The sequence below is a fragment of the Nestor notabilis genome, unplaced genomic scaffold, assembly GCF_000696875.1.
Source record: "Nestor notabilis isolate BGI_N333 unplaced genomic scaffold, ASM69687v1 scaffold4611, whole genome shotgun sequence".
Lineage (NCBI taxonomy): Eukaryota > Metazoa > Chordata > Aves > Psittaciformes > Psittacidae > Nestor > Nestor notabilis.
This window is the reverse complement of record NW_009915128.1, coordinates 97,273-114,862: the sequence shown is the minus strand read 5'-3', so window position 1 is coordinate 114,862 and position 17,590 is coordinate 97,273. Positions and strand designations below refer to the sequence as shown.

At 37.6% G+C, this 17,590-nt stretch overlaps 1 protein-coding gene across 1 annotated transcript in view; it reads right to left on the bottom strand.

Annotated features, from left to right (window-relative positions):
- MCTP1 (multiple C2 domains, transmembrane 1) overlaps positions 1 to 17,590 on the bottom strand; it is a gene marked incomplete at its 5' end in the record, with an annotated part of 149,576 nt that overhangs the window by 35,263 nt on the left and 96,723 nt on the right. The window contains 2 exons of the mRNA XM_010023972.1: positions 1,711 to 1,764; positions 16,314 to 16,433. Of these exons, the coding sequence (XP_010022274.1) occupies positions 1,711 to 1,764; positions 16,314 to 16,433 (174 nt within the window). The remainder of the gene's footprint in view (positions 1 to 1,710; positions 1,765 to 16,313; positions 16,434 to 17,590) is intronic.

Genomic DNA, 17,590 nt, shown 5'->3' with positions numbered 1-17,590 from the left:
AAGAGAGGACCCCCTCCCTCATCTTCCCTTTAAAAAGAGTTTGTTTAGCATTTTCCAGAAAACACTATGCAGTAAGTACATAGGCTGGCTTAAACTGCAAGCAGTCAAACACTATTCTTTGTGAACTAATCACAGTGATTAAAACATCCAGAAATACACACATTACTGGGATGATACTTTTGCACCAGCTCTAATAATAAAGGAGGAAGAAACGAGAGAAAATGGCCTCAAACCGATGGTAGATCAGTGTTTATCAGAAAAGTCAGCATGTTGAGTTAAAATACAAGCTCTCCACAGCTACATGACTGACCTTTGCAATAAATCATATATTTTATTGCCAGAAGTGTATGCTCATATCATTTAGTGCTAAGAACCATCACATATGTGTTTTGTAAAAGAAGGTTTTCTTACTACAGTGTTTGCCGATTCTGAAATGATGTAGCTAGCAATTTAAGTGATGTATAGAAGAATATCACATAATAACTTTCTGTCAATTGTAAAATATTTGAGCTGGCAATGCAATGAGGAAAATACTCCTTTTTTATCATCTCTCAGATCTTAGGTGTTTGCTAACAGAAAAATAATCATTCAGGGGATTAACTAATCACAGTGAATTTTCTGACATTTCAAATGCTGCTGCCAGCGTACGAGTTCTTATAGTGGTATATAACTGTACATCTCAACTAGAAACAAAGGTCAAGGGCATAAATTAAGATACACTTTCTTCTCTTGAAAAAAGAAGAAAAAAATCATTGCTGTACTACAACAGAAGTGTGGTAACATTTGTGAAGGTCAGAATCATCTGTATTTTAATTCAGAGTTCTTGTAAAATTATGTAGTTTTTTCCCTTTTCTTTTCTTCCACAAATACCACCTTCCTGGTATGAAAATACCAGCAACAGTGGGGCTGTCTTCACCTTACTCATCTCACCAGAAATCTGTCCTGCCAGCACCAGCCATTGCCTCAGTGGTGCAAGGTCATTCTAATTTCTTTTCTCTGGCTTTTCCCTCTCCCTGGGGGACAACCAATCCAAGCAGTCCCATAGCTTGGCTCAATAAGATGTGGAAATTAGCTGTTATTTACTGTGGTTGCAATCCTCATTCCAACCAGCTGCCTCCAAATAGAACCACGTTTGCTCAAATAGCTGAACGGTCTGCATAAGAGTCCTGGCTTGCTGGGCTACAATGCCAACTTCAGATCAAGCGGAATTCTATGAGCATTGTGATTATTTAAATGTCAAACAGTGTGCAAAATATTTCAGCCATTCTTTCAGCAAGTAATTCCTTGAAAATTATAGATGTCAATATCCCATCTTTAACCAGTATGGAGTTGCTACTGCTACACCATTCTTCCCCTAAAGTGCAGCCCTATTTGTAATACTCAGGACAGATTTCTGTCCTTCAAAAGCAGGCATCACTGCAGTTATCTTCACAAGAGCTATCAAGTTCCAGACAGGCTGAATTATTTTTGTTCCTGGCAGAAAAAAATATTTGACCCAGCTCTGGACCAAGAAAAAAAAACTCAGAAAAGCAGGATTTATAGTCCTCTGTCCTTTCCTGCAACACACTGTAGCATTGTTAGGATGATAAACAGCTCTGTCCAATTTTCTGGACTAAAACACTTCAACTCCTTTTTTAACTGTCTGTAAAAACAGTGCCATGTCTAAATTCTCTCATCCCCAGTTACCCAAGTGCTAGGAAAGATAATTACCTTGTCATCTCTGTCATCCTCTTCTTCCTCGTCCTCTAGCATGTCCTCCACTACCTGCAGACAGAAACAGTAGTAGTTGTCATGATTTAAAAAGGAAGAGTTTTGTTCTGTCAATTCTGAACCTTTTGTAGATGAAAACTTTATTAACGTTTGAAACAAATGCACAGAAGGAAAATGTACAACTAGGAAAAAACAGCTGATCTAGGGATTCAAATTCAGGAAAGTGTTACAGCTTTAATTAACCTACATTTGGGAATTATATACTGAAAACCCTTCCTGTACAAAATGCTTGCTTGACAATTTAAGTATTTAAAAGCCAGTTTAAATTTCAATATATGATTTTAACTAAAGGAATCCTTTGTCACCTCCACTGGTGTGTATGCAGCACACACAGATGTTTGCTTCTTTTATTTACTGTTACCTGCAGAAAAGCGCAACATTTTAAATAGAATTTACAGCTTTCACCAAGAGACTTCTGAAGAGTACAAAACTGGGAATAAATTTATACTAGCTTATGTCCTTATGACCTACAACAGTGATATATACCATAAGCTCTATCACCATTAGCATTGTTTATTAATAGTGATTTTATACAATCTGTGCATCTAACTTTATGCACATTCATGCTAGCTGCAGTTGCTATGTCTGCCTCTGTGTATTTTTCCATTTAAAGTCTATTCAGTGTAACACTATCAAATATACATGCAATTCATTCTACAAATATTAATAATTATTAATCACACCATAAGCATCAAATGAACCACTGTTAAATCTAGTTTACAGAGAGATTAAGTGATTTTCTGAGGTCAGAAACAGATTCAAACTAAAACCTCAAAAATCCCTCTCTTGTAACACTGTGATCAAGTCTTCAGCCCACCCTATGGGAAAAATTTTGTATTGGTGGAATTGAAATGAAGTTGTACTTCCTTATAACCAGAAAATAATCATTATTTATACTTATTTATCATTATTTAAGTACTTATTAGGATATAAGAACAGCCATAATGAAGGTCTGCAAAGATCTACCTAGCCCAGTCTCATATTATGGATGCAAAAGGTTTATATTATGTACTGTAAAATATTCATAAAAAGGACAAGAGAAGGAAAAACTTGTTGGTATGAAACATTAATACTTGTGCCTATTTTACAGACTTGAAACCAGCTAAACTGACAGATAGTTTACTTTGTTATATACTGAAGCTACAAACAGTTACAGAGTACTTGTCATTTAAGACAACACATTAAAAATAAAACTTCATGATCATTCCCACCAAACACTGCTGCAAGGATACTTTCATAAGTATCCAATTCCATGTCCAAAAACTAAATGGACTTTAACGTTATCCAAGAACCAAATTCAGGCAAGAGAACTTAAAAGCGAAAAGGGTGTGTATCAGATTCCTTTCTCTGATATAACTCAACCATCATGAAACTCCCAGTTAATAATGATACATGGGCCCATGTAAGATGTAAACAACACATAGGTGTACTCAACACACGTCTAGAAAAGCACTCTGCATACATGCAAGTCAACTGCATAGTTCAAAACATTTTCAGTTCCACCTGCTCATCCTTGTTTGAACCCAGTTCCCGAACCCAGTCCCCAAACCCCACTAACACGACGCCTGGGACTTTGGAGGGGCAAAACCCTGCTAACAAGAAGCCTGGGACTTTGGAGGTGAAGTAGCCTCCAATTCTGTCTACTAGCTGCACTGTCCTGAAGCTTATAACCAAAAGAACTAGAAACACAAAGAAATGGTGAAGAGTCAGCATGTCCAAAAGCACAAGGAAGAAGCACGACCTGAACAATTAAGGAACAATTACTCTTCAATTCTTTCCTGCCCAGAGAACAATTTTAGCAGGAGCAGCATGACAACGGATCTGATGCAAGTTAGGCAGACATATCACAGACTCATAGAATGGTTAGGTTGGAAGGGACCTTAAAGACCATCTAATTCCAACCCCCTGCCACATCAGGGATACCTTCCACTAGACTGGCTTGCTCCAAGCCCCATCCAACCTGGCCTTGAACACTGCCAGGGTTGGCTTTCTGGGCTACGAGCACACACTACTGGGTCATGGGGACCTTCTCATCAACCAACACCCCCAAGTCCTTCTCCTCAGGGCTGCTCTTAATCCAGCCTCTGCCCAGCCTGTAGTTGTGCTTGTGATTGCCCTGAGCCATGTGCAGGACTTACCTACCCTAAAACTTTTAAGGTGGATGGTTTCAGTGACCCAGTTTACCAACCAGCTCCAAAACCATTAGCATCAGCTCTACCAAGGAAATGGTGAACTGAGAAGAGAGGATGAAAACAAGCTGTTAAGGACTTCTGCAAGATGTAAACCCTCTTAAATCAGTTTTGCCACATGCAGGAAAGTCTGTAATTATATCATTAGATGACTGAAGCCCAAGGTATAAAACTAAATCTGTTGATTCAGATACTGCCTACGCCTGGAGCTGACTAAACTTACTAGATCTCTCACTTTTTAACATTAATATTCCCCAGAGACTTAAAGATCTCTTTTATGTACCTCCAGAAATTCCTCATCTTGACAGGATTGAATAGCAGAATGCTTATCTCACATTAGCGCTAAAGTTATCATGGAGACAATTAGTTGAATTGGAAACCTCTAAAATTGTTGCAAATGATGGAACCTTGCTGAAATTACTTGCCTGACAATACCCATTCTAAATTATCCAGATAATAATACTTTAAACTCAACTTTTTTTTCTTCCTCATCTAATGATCTCAAACTACTTTACAAGCTTCTATAGAGTGGAAAAATGTTAACTCATTCAAAGGACATAAAAAGTCCTTTGAAATTGCTTGAAGCCCAGGACTAACCCCAGATTTCCAGCTCCTCTGTTCAATTTTTTTAATACAAAAGCCACTACCACTCTCCGCTCTTGTTCTAGGTTAGTCATATCATTGATTACATTGAGATTTGGAGTACTGAACTGACTGGAAAGGAAAACAGAATTCAATTATTGCAGCAAAATAAAATGTAGTAAACGTGATCCTATGCCCAAGATGCATAAATGATTCTTTATGAAATATAGCCCATGCTTTCACTTGTCTTGAAATTCAAAAGGAAGTGCTCAAAATAAAAATCCAAAACCTGAACAATATGAACAAAGCCAGACAATATGGACACAATAATACAATTTATTAATCCACTAAACCAAGAGTTTCCAGAACTTTGACACAAATTAAAACACAGAAAGTAGATTCTTCATAACCATATGGTATATGAGGAATCGGTATGCCAAAGCCTTACAAAAGCCATTTACTGAAGTATGATCTCTTTTTGCAGAACAAAGCAAGGCTGTTCAAGAGAGGTACAGTGGGACCGAGCAACAGATTTCAGTGTAACATTGTTGTAAGAATATTGCAGAAAAAAAAAATACAATGGATTTTTTTCTCCTTTGATTCTGCCTCATTGCTATTCAAATAAAGTGCACATGTGCTGCTTCAGTTTGAAGGAACACAGTAGTTATTCAGATCTCTATGTCAAGCATTGTAATTGGGGGAGGTATGATGGAGGGAGGGAGGAGATGGGGAAGGAGGGAGAGGAGACAGGAGGAGGAGGACAGGAAAAGACACAGGAAGATAAAATGAAATATTAGCATTATTTTATTAAAAGTTCTGTGGTAAAAATCTTAGACTGTTCCTAGAATACTCGCTCTAAATTATGCCTTCCGATACATTGCTTGAAATCAAGTAGTATTAATCAAACAAAGGAAGGGCACTGGGGAAATCAGAAAGATCTAATGCAAGCAGTTAAAGTGACATGACCTTCTGTAATGTCACTTGTCACAGACTTGTATGCCGCATACTGGTAGAAGGTCTTGAAAGAACCTGCTTCTTGGTACTGTCCCTTGAATGCAATACGAATACAGATGACATTCAAAAAAACACACACAGACAGCCTCAGATAACGGCACGTCAGCTACTTCACGGCCAAAGAGTGAGCAGATGATGTTTAAATGTTGCAAAGTTAAGATCCTTCCTGTGCAAAATAGCCCTATTAAAAGCTTATTAAGCAGAAAGAATACGCAGTCTAATTCCTATGTACTGCCATTGCTCCCAATTCATTTCCACCCTCTTTGAGGAACTCAGACTATAAATATGCTGTGATTCATAATCCACAGGAGGCTGGAGGAGCGTCTGTTCTGCTGCAGTGGTGTGCAGCTACGTTATACCAGGTTAGCAGAAGGAAGAACCACCACATTTGCACGCCGAAGAAATCTCATGTTTGTGGTTTCTGAGGAAGACTGAGTCTTCTGAGGAAGCTGGCAATTAAGTACAACTTGAATTTATTCTCAAGATGATCTATTGACTAACAAACAACATAGGATTGCTAAGAAAATAATTATTACTTCCAACCTCATTATCTGCAAATTATGGTGAGATTCTAGTTATGTACAAGCACATTGAATCAAAGCCCCATGATTGCAGAGAACTTTGAAATACCTCCTGAATCTAAAGACTCCACAGAAGAATGACACATTGAACTTAATGCCACTTTAAATGAAAGGTTCTTCTCTCAGTATCAGCCTGCATTTCTCACATACAATGTGCAAACCACAAGTCACTCCATGAATTGTCTTCAAAGTTCTTTGGCTGATGCAACATAAACACCTACACAGAAGATAGTCTGATATCCCTGCATTTTAGCAATACCAGATATATGTTTGACACCAATATGCAAAATTAAGAAAAAAGAAAAGGAGAAGCACTATCCGATGATAGTGCTGCTGATAACCCTAATGAGTTACCTTACTATTTTCCTTAATGTGAAGCAATGCCCCACTGCTTAGTATTTCTCTACATTTGCTTATATCTCACTTGCTGTAGTCCTTCAAACACAAATAGGTGGTTTCAAATGAATAACAAAAGAAAAAACTTTTTATGCTGTATCACATTATGGTGTCAAGACATTTGCAGATATTTGTATTTTCATATGTAGGTATTAACGTAAGAAAAAATAAAAGAGAGAATGAGAATTGGTTCCAAATTAAACACATTTTAGATGTGCAGTGAATGTGGTCAGAACTGTACTGATCAGGACAGTTTGGATTTCGTGACAATTCATACTGCCCAAACATAAACTGCTCCGTGTGTTTGCATGCCACTAAATTCTTTATGTGTAGATATAGTATAAAATTATGCAATGTGTACAAATTAAGAAGAATGTGTAAAAACACCTGGGCTCTCACAGGTAATTTCCAGGTACTTCAAGTTGAAGTAAAGACGTGTGTCATCAATAAGCCCACTGCAGTAGCAGCTTTGTGCTCATTTTCACAACATGATGTTTGCTTCTTTCATGGAACTGTCAAGGACAAACTTTACAGGAGATACAGCTTAATTAGAACGTCTACCTTTTTTATAACATATTCATAAGGAAAATAAAAATTAAATTAACAAACTCTGATTTAAAAGTGTAGTATATCTGGAATACAGCTGATCTTGATTTATACTATTAATGTTTTGACCTTGGGGTATTTCATCTGCAGTAATCATCAAGATAACTGAGCCACTAGATGTAATAATAATTAGTGTGATAAGCTTGCCAGTAAGGTTAAATACACTGTAATACAGAAGAAAAGCATTAGTACTTTACTGCTAAAATACTTCCTGATTTTTGCAGACATTCAAATGTAATTATTTCTTCTTACAGAATGCATTTTGTTAGCTTATTCTGGGAAGTGCTCATGTTGTTATTTAGTCTGACTCTTAATAGGAAATGAGACTGTAATATGGTTATCAGATGGCTTTTGATGCATGCTACTGATTACAAGTATTCTGTAATGTCAACAACAGAATCTTTATTTACAGTATAATATATTTCTCAGCAACATGCGTGGGCAGTAAATACAGGTTATTACACAAGAACATGTAACCTTTTTACTATTGTCACCTTTATATGTCCTCAAAATTCAGTTGCCAATGTAGTTTAGACTGAGTCATTTTTCATGTAAGAATGGCAGAAGTGGTAGGCCTTTTGATCTATATTTCTTTAAATATTTGGTTCACATTCATTTTAGCTCTTTCTTGTATTTACACAATGCTCTGTGAACTGAATATTAGATGTTTATTTGAAGTATGTCTCCATCTAAAGGCTTCAACATGTACTGTACACTGAAGTGTCAGATCTCAGAATCCTTCATTTGTAGCTCAGCAAAACAAAAAACTAAAACACTCTTTGCTTGGCCAAATTCCAATGGCAAGTTTAATATGCAGGACTACTAAAAATAACACCTTCACAAAATGTTGTGAGCTGGAATACTTGGGCAAGACCTCAAAATAAACTTTTTAATAAAATGACAAATTACTAACAACCCACGACAAATCTTACGAACAACAGAATAGCTCAATAATGGTTTTCACTCTTATTATTACTTCTCCTCTTAAAAAAGTTTTCAGATTCTAGTGGGACCAGATACACTTCTCTTATAAAACAGCATTTATCTAAATAATTTTAAGCTTGTAGGTGTGATATGGTCTATTAGATTAAAATTTGGAGCTGACAAACTTCTTGGCAGAAAAAAGCTGTGTTATGTATTTCAGGTGACAATGTATGCAATACATATATTATTATTACCTCAGTTAATACTTTTGGAGGTACTTTCCAGGTATTGATACATTTTGGTAAATACAATAAAATTGCAGTACAATCCCAAGTGCTTAAAGTCCAGGCTGAATTAAAAAGAAAACCAAACCAAAGATAAATAAAAATCCCATGTGACTATGGGAATTTTTATTGGAAACTAAACTGATATTATGTTATATAACATTGATTATTTATACTACAATCTCTCAAGTGAGGTTTCTTTGCCATGTAAATCTTCATTAAAAAAAAATAAAAACCATTAAAATAGTCTCATAGAAAAAATGTCTCTATGAGCTGTGAACTTCAATGTTATTTTAGATGCCTGAAATATTGGAAGACTGTATTTGAAAAAATGTGGCAAAATTTAAATTAAAAAGTTTAGGTTAGGGAAAAAAAAACCCTCCAGGTTTTTTAAACACTGGAGATATCCAGGGTTTTGATGTTTTCTCTTCAGGTGACCAAACCCAGCCAAAATATTCCAAATCTGTAGTGCATTTGGATTTTGTAACTGTTACTGGGATGAGAAGAGTAACATAAAGTTTTAGTAAAGGATTACTCCATAAATGATACTGTATGTAAACCTCTGACATGGGGATTATAACTGCAGCACAGCCTCTTTTAACCGGAGCCAAGATAATCACTTGCAGCATCACATTGTATTATGCTGCAGGAAAGAAACACTTTCTGCCCAACTTACATCTTTATATAGTGTACTGTGTGACTCTTAAATTAGTGCATAATGCATTTAAAATATTTATAGTACCAACATTTAGTTAAATAACCTTTATGTAAGATTTATGTTGATTCGCTCATTTCTCATTTAATGGCAAATTATGAAAAGCATGTTTCATAAAGATAATTCTCCATTTAAATTCAGCAGACCATTAAATATTAAAATTATGTTTCTGATGCAATCTAGAACAAATTTGTCCAGCTTCAGTGATTATTTGCACTTATAAAAATTAGACTTGATTAATAAAATTTAAATGCTTGATTAAGCTGACATTTTCATGTTTTTTTCCTGATTTATTAAAAAAAAAAAAGCCCTGTCCCATAGTGGGGCACTCTAGGGTATTTTTCCTCTCTGACTTTATAGATCATATAGAAAGAACAAACCACTGCAGGAAGAAAGCAGTGGTTCTCAGCAGATTACTTAATACCCAGGCTCATGTTGCCAGTGGTCTTTGTGCTCTGACAGCACTCACACAGAACACATGGGCAAATGATCACCTCTTTGCAAAAGCCTTTCTAACTTATTTTGACGATAACGAATGGAGAGCAAGTTTGTGACAGATTACTTTGGCAAAAGCAAGGCAGGCTGCACGTTTTAAAGAAAGACAATGGACTTCACTACACTGCTCAGAGATGTGCTGATTCCCATCTGCCTGCAGCAGAAACAGTGGGAGAGTTACTTTCTATTTTGAGGTGCAGAGGACAATAAAAGTTCAGTTCTCATTAGCAAATATAAGGCAAAATCCTTTCTGTGTGATGTTGAAAATTGTTCTATAAAAACAACCGTCTTTTCCTTACTTTCAGAGGTGCCGAAAAGCAGACTAGTTTCACACACATGTAACTATGCCTAACACTGTAGTGTCCCACCAGCCCTCATGCTTTTGGGATTTTGTGGCTGCTGTTGTTGCTACCATACCAGAGGTAAAACTTCTCAGGAACATATAGACAAGTCAAGACGTAATGGACAACCTTAGTCCCAGTGCGCTTTTCTAAGCTGAGGCTGTTCTCATAGCAGCCTTCCAGTATCTGAAGGGGGCCTATAAGGATGTTGGGGAGGGACCCTTCATTAGGGACTGTAGTGGTAGGACAAGGGGTAATAGGTTTAAACTTAAATAGGGGAAGTTCAGATTAGATATAAGGAAGTTCTTCACAGTGAGAGTGGTGAGGCACTGGAATGGGTTGCCCAAGGAAGTTGTGAATCCTCCAACCCTGGCGGTATTCAAGGCCAGGTTGGACAGAGCCTTGGGTGACATAGTTTAGTGTGTGGTGTCCCTGCTCATGGCAGGGGGGTTGGAACTAGATGATCTTAAGGTCCTTTCCAACCCTAACTATTCTATGATTTTATGATCCTGTGCAAATGGCATATTCCAGACACTGTCTAGCTAGAATACAGGGATGAAGATATTTATTTTTTGCCATAAATTCACAGCAAGAATTCAGTCCTCAGCAAGAAATCTTTGCCAACTCCTTGGCAGAAGAGAATTTCTGGACATCAAGCACAACACCCCCCCCCCCCAGTACTACCCAGGGAAAGAATCTGAAGCACTTGGTGCTTGTCCTGTGTTTATCTGCAGATGAAACCCTCTGAAAACCTTTCAAACTAGGAACCTGAAGGTTTATGCTTCCATATTTTAAGACCATAACATGAAGAAACACAGAAAAATCAAGTTACGACCTTGTTTATTTGCTTGGTAAGCCAGTTTTCAATGGCTTGCTTGGTAAGCCAGTAAAACAGGGGGGTGAAGTCAGGCACTTTCCTGGTGGAGTTAGCTTCTGTATTGAATTCACAGCAAAGTGACACTCTCTTGCCTCCAAACAATTCACCAAAAGCTGTAACAGACACTGTCGCTTTGGTCCCAAAGACAGTGATCCAACTGCAACCAAAAAAGATTCTCCAGCTGCAGCTGAGCTGGTTTTGCACAACCAGCAAAGGACAGAAAGAATCTAGTGTCATGATTCATAAGCATCCTTCTTCCCATTCCCCCTTTTGTTTTTCTTCATGTGGCAATTTCCAGAAAAAAACAAAGATAAACAAAAAATCTAAGTATACGTATCATATTGGATGACTATACAGAAAGTACCCACACAAACTGGTTAAAATCTCAGAATGAAATGCTGTCTTCAACAGTATTTTTCTTCTATTCTCAAAATTTCATCCTAAACTTGTCCAGCTCTAACTTTTAATAGAAACATATACTCCAGAAACATAAATCATCAAAGCCTATTTCAAAAAAAATCTCCAGTGAAATTAAAGGATGTATCATGCCATTTTATACCACTCTTATAAGATCAATAATATGTGTATATACTCTATTATACACATTCATAAGAATTTTGTATGGCACATTAACTCCCAGCTGCTCACCATCATTTTCTACACAATGACATGCGCAACTTGAAACATATAGAGGAAATTAGCTATTTAATATTTCCTTAAAGGCTCTAAGTATTAACTATAAATGCAGAATACGAACTGATTAAACCTCTTCTCCATAGGGCTATGTATGGCAGAAGGTAACTCCGGACTTGTGCATTGTTCTTCTGTTAAAATTTAAATTGCTTGGGAAAAAAAACCCACTAGCTAATAATACACCAAAACGAGAGAAAGATTAGTATCTTCAGACAGAGAATCACAAAGTGGCAGAGGTTGTCAGGAAAGACATCTTGAGATCACCTCCCAGCAGCTTGCCTAGCACCATGTCCAGTAAGCTCTCAGTTATCTCCATGGATGGAGGCTCCACAACCTCCCTGGGGAATGTGGCCCTGGACCACTTCACAGTAAAAGTGCTTTCTTCTGTTCAGATGGAATTTGTATATTTCCGTTTGTTCCCATTGATACTGGCCTGTCACTAGGCACCACTAAGAAGTGATCCCAGACAGCAGTGCTGCTGTTTTCTCCAAGCTGTAATGGTAGGGATTTTTGTCTAACATATTTGAAAACATCAAAATATTAAGCAGTTTCTTAAAAAGAATCTTTATGCCCCAGCATACTTTTTGTTAGTTTGCGGTCTGTCACTGTGCCTGCTCTGCTACCCTCTACCTGAAACAGGCACAGGGCTGGGAGGGAAAAAAGGATAAAAGCAGCAAGATCCACTCAGTTCTAGCCTTTTGTGTTTAGGTGGTGATAGTTTAAGAGGAGAATGGCAGTGGTGCTAAAAATAAATTATTTTGTGAGGTCGGATATTTAGGAATTGAATTATAAGGAAGTGCAAGGATCCTTGGAGAAAGCAGCTAGACAAGCTTCAGGCAAAAAATGCTACTGCAAAATTCAGAGGAAGACGTTAAGAATGCCATTTTAGTGATATTTTTCCTTGCTTAATACAGGAAGGAAATATTTACTCTCTGATTTTTTTATACCTGCCATATGAGACAATGCTAGAAGTTCATTCATTTTAGATCAGTTCTGAATTTTAACAGAATCACTAACAAACTGTCCACTAAATCTACATCTATGTACATCTGCTTACACCAACATTTAATGCAAGAGTTCGTATTTCATGAAAGCACATTTTTCAGAAACACAACTAATCTTGATCTAGATGCATAAAAGACAAGGAATCCAATGCTTCTCTTTGAAGTCTGTGCCAGTGTTCGATTAAAATGATAGTGATGATCAATCCTACAAAGAGTCCAGCTGAATCCATGAAAGCAGTAACACCTAATACACTTTTTCACTTTTCTGTCTGGCTTCCCAATAGACTTATCTCCTATTACTAAATACACTTGGGCTCCCCCCTGCCCCAATCTAATTGAACTTATAATTCAAGAAAGGACTTGCACATGTAACTTATTCAGAGTCAGAGAAAATGGCAAAATTACCATATTCTCACTCAAACAAGCAGCACAGGCTCATGTTATGATGGAGTAAGCCAGATCATCTGGCAGGTGAACCATTCCACAGGAAAGTAAGTTCCAAACTACTTCAAAGAAATTTGATGCCCAAGACAGCAAATGATACCTTGTCTATAGAGACAGCCAAACAAGTCCCATCTGACGTATCCGGACAGAAACACGGTGATCACTATTTCACTGACCCGCAGAAATGTGCAGTCTCTAATGCCTGAATTGATGAGATAATTGATAGTTGTTTTCTTGTTGGGATATTACAATGGAAACTAACTCCGTCGAGCTACTTTTGAAGGTCCCAAATTTAACTATTTTCCATAGACATTAAACAAGTTTGAAGTGCATGTGATTTCTAACTACACTTGTGTTAATTAACAAGTGTTAATTGAGTAAGAAAAGTTAACAAATATATTTATCTTTTTATCTTATCATTAGCTTGAGGATTTCAAAGTAACTTCTGAGAATATTCCTAAGATAAGTAGTCCATGATTCCACTGAGTCACACAAGGAATCTCTGGAGGCTTGGGAACAGAAGCCAGATCATGTGAATCCTGAAGCATTCTCAAGCCACTAGGAAACACTGCTTAATTAATTTAGTTAATATTTACACTCTGCATAGGAAAACAGAAATATTTAAATGACTCCTAATCTAATGATACTGTGCTAATGACCTGAGCTAAGGACTTGAGATATTACTGAAGATTTTGTGAGTTAATTAGAAAAGGCATCACTTCATAGAAGACAGATGCTCACTGTGATGATAACCAAGCTCAAATAATCAAAAATTAGGTCCCAACTTACATGTGATAAAGCTAAACAAAAAATAGTAATTAATGGCACAGATATCAAATATTTTGGATGAACAGGATTGGATGATATAAGCTGTATAACTTGGTCTGAAGAAATATCACCAAGAGGAACGTGTTTAGAGCAGCGTTCGGTGTCCTTAACAGAGCCCATCAATAGCTTTGTTATTTTGTTAGTAAAGTTACATGATCCAATTAATCTTCACAGGCAAGTGTTATTTCAGAGACAAATGAAGTGTATTGAAGCTAGTGAAACCTCTCCATTCACAAGGGATTTTAGTTACCCATAAGATCTTCAGGTTGAGAAGCTTTAAGCATTTCAGGCAGCAGGAGACCTAGGGCTGTGAATAAAGCATCTTTTAAATCTTGATCTTGGTCTTTTTCTATAAATGTAACAAACTTCAGGATTAGGGACTGTATCACCAATCCTTATTTTTAGATAACCCTTGGAAGCATAACAGTCTTAGTGACATAGAGAGCAATACCAGTGCCAGTATCAGGGCTGTATCAGTTCTCCTGGTCACTAATAATTGCAATTGCTAGACAGTAGAATGTCATGGGATCATTGATCCTTGAAGGGACCTCCAACTTCCTGCTCAAAGCAAAGTTAGCCATAAAGTCAGATTAGGTTGCTCAGATCTTTATCCACTTCGGTCCTGAAAACTTCTACCAGCAACTGCAGAACTTTCCTATGCAATCTCTTCCATGGCTTGAAAATTCTCATGGCAAAAAAGGTTCTTCAGTCAGAACTTTTTTTGTTTTAAATTACGCCTTTTTTCTCTTCCACCACACATCACTGTGGGAAGTCTAACTCCATTTTCTTGATAACCTCCATATAGGTAATAGTGAGCTGATGCTCAGGTCATAGAATCAGAATGGTTTGAGTTGGAACCTTAAACTTCATCCACTTTCAACCCCTGCCATGGGCCGGGACACCTCACGCTAGACCAGGTTGCTCCAAGCCCCCTCCAACCTGGCCTTGAACACTGCCAGGGATGGGGCAGCCACAGGTTCTCTGGGCAACCTGTGCCAGCACCTCACCAGCCTCACAGGGAAGAACTTCTGTCTAATGTCTAACCTAAATCTTCCCTTAGTCAGTTTAAAGCCATTCCCCCTTGTACTGTCCCTACATGTCCTTGTAAAATGTCCCTCTCTGGCCCCTTTAGGTCACCTGAAGCCTTCTCTTCTCCAGGATCTTTCAAGCCCATTTCCCTCAGCTTCTTCTTACAGAGCAGTGCTCAAGCCCCCTCACCATCTTGGTAGCTCTCCACTGAACTCACTGAAGTTCATCAATATATTTCTTGAACTGGGATGCCCCAAACTGGACACCTTTCTAGATGTAGCCTACCAAGCGCTGAGCAGACGTGATAATCACTTCCCTCGGTTCACTGTTTGTGCTTCTATTAATGCAGCTCAGGATGTGGGAGGCCCTCTTTTCTGCTGGGGCACACTGCTGGCTCATGTTTATTGCTATCTTCCAAGATGACCAGGCCCAATTCAGGCAACTGCTTCCCAGCCAATCAATCCCCTACCTGTATCACTGCAGAGGGTTACTCCTCTCTATGAGCAAGACTTCGTATTTCACCTTCCTGAATTTCATGAAGTTCCTGCTGGCTCACTTCTCCAGCCTACCTAGGGTCTCTGACTGGCAGATCCAGGGTGTTAACTGGAGTCACCTAATAACTGTATGGGAGTGTCCTTTGCCACCTCCTACAGGTCATTGACAAGAGATGTTAAATAGGACAGGCCCTTGTACAGTGCAGCACTCCACTTGTAACCAACCTTCATTAATCACTATCCCCTGAGAGCAACTATTTAACACATTTATTTTTTCCCACCCATTCAGTTACCATCCAGATCATAATGTCCTATAAAGCACACTGCTTTTGCGATATAAATACTGATGCTAATATCAAATTCATAAGTCTCAGCAATGGTATACATGCAAAATCCTTAAACTGCCTGGACATAGAAAATTTGCACAGCATAGAAACAGCTTCCACTTCTGATATGTAGTACTCAACCATGCTTTTATTAATAATAAATGGCAGTTATTAATAAATGCTTGCTACTTTATATCCCAACTATATGCATTTAAGTGACTATTAGATGAGAAGAAAATAAGAAAAGGCTTACATTAAGCTCAATAAATGCTCACATATTAATGATAAACTGTGAAATACAATAGAATGTGATACATTCTGAAACTGTTAACCAATTGGAATAATTTCAACCTTTAACTTTGATATGTGAGATAAAAAAAATGCAACATAAGGACTTAGGCACACAAAAACATTTTCAAAGAATGTTCCTTCTCCTGACCACAGAAAAGGTAGTCACACCTCCCATCTCTGCTCCCACACAAACCAGATTCTAAGGATAGTACATGCTCTACTGTATTTTCACACAACATTTTCAACAAAACCAAACACATTTACTGGACAGTCAGAGAAAATTAAATTAAATTGCAGGTGGGAAAATTGTCCATTAAGCATTGTGAACTGAGACATTTTCAAAAAGATGTCATAGATAACTCAATTACAAAATTTTTTCTGGTTAAAAAAAGAAAAGCACATGTATGCTCTTGAAGTAGAGAAGACTTACAATATCATGGTGCCTGTTATCTTTCCCTGATATGATCAAGAAGTAGTTCCATGCCAGGAGCAACGACAAAGCCAGTGGTATCATGTAGAGCTCAAAGTTCCAGACCACAAAAAGAAAAAGCTAGAAGACAGAGCAGGAAAAAAAGTGATTCAAATCAGCATTACATTAAACTCCTGTGCACAGTTAAAACCAATAAATTAAAACAATTCTAAAGGAATCCAACTCTCCTTAGGCAGGAAAGTTGTTAACCACTTTGCCGAACAGCCACTTACTCACATGAAACAACTGCTACACTTAATTCGTGCAAAAGGAAAATTGATGCAAACTAAGAGGAATATGAATTGTATTAATTGTTCTGTTGTAAAATAATGCTTATGTAGGTAAAATAATGCAAGATAGCATAATAATAAAATCACAACTTAGGAAAGAAAACTTAGTTATTTCCATGGATAAAAAATAATAATTCTATTTAGAAGAAAGAACTCGATCATTTTGTAGTAATGTCACACAAGCAAGCAGAAGTAAACATCACAATTAAATCTGAAAAAAAGTATCTGTCTTCTTGCTAAAAAGAAGTCACATGGAAAGGTAAAAATGAAAGCAAGTAAAACAGTACTGACCACAGACTCCCTGAAAATGGGATTAAAAGGAATGCTGAGAAGCCACTTAAGTCCACCCCTTTGAAAACTGATTTGTTGACGTGCTTCCTCAGCCCCCTCGGGTGCTGCGTGGCTGGAAGCTGGCAGAAGCGTGTGCCTTGGTAACTGGGGATGCTCTCCAGTGATGAGGCCACACAAGGATCGCACCCCAGGAGAAACCATCTGTACACCTCAGATCTCTATCAGTTTCATATGCTGAACTTGAGCTCTGTCAGACCCATCAGGTGGTACAGACACGACTTTTTGGAAAGTGTCCTAAGCGTTTGTTAGACCTTCTGTTTGTCTGGCAGAGTTGTGTCCAGCTAGATACTGCTGCTGGTACAAAATTACTGGTTTGCAGGAAAGAACTAAAAATACCTGAACTTAGATGAGGTCAGACTGAAACCATTTTTACATCTAGTTTTGCCTGTGAACAAAACCCCCCTATTTTAGCCAGCTCTAGCCAGAACTTTGGCTTGCTTTCTTCTAATACAACAAAAACTGAATGTGAAAGTACTATAGCAAATCACGGTACATACCACAGCTGGATATATACCCAGAAATCTTACTAAGCCTTTATCATCCAAATAGTTACTGTTATGGATATTTGTATTTTTAATACCTACTAAAATGAAAAGG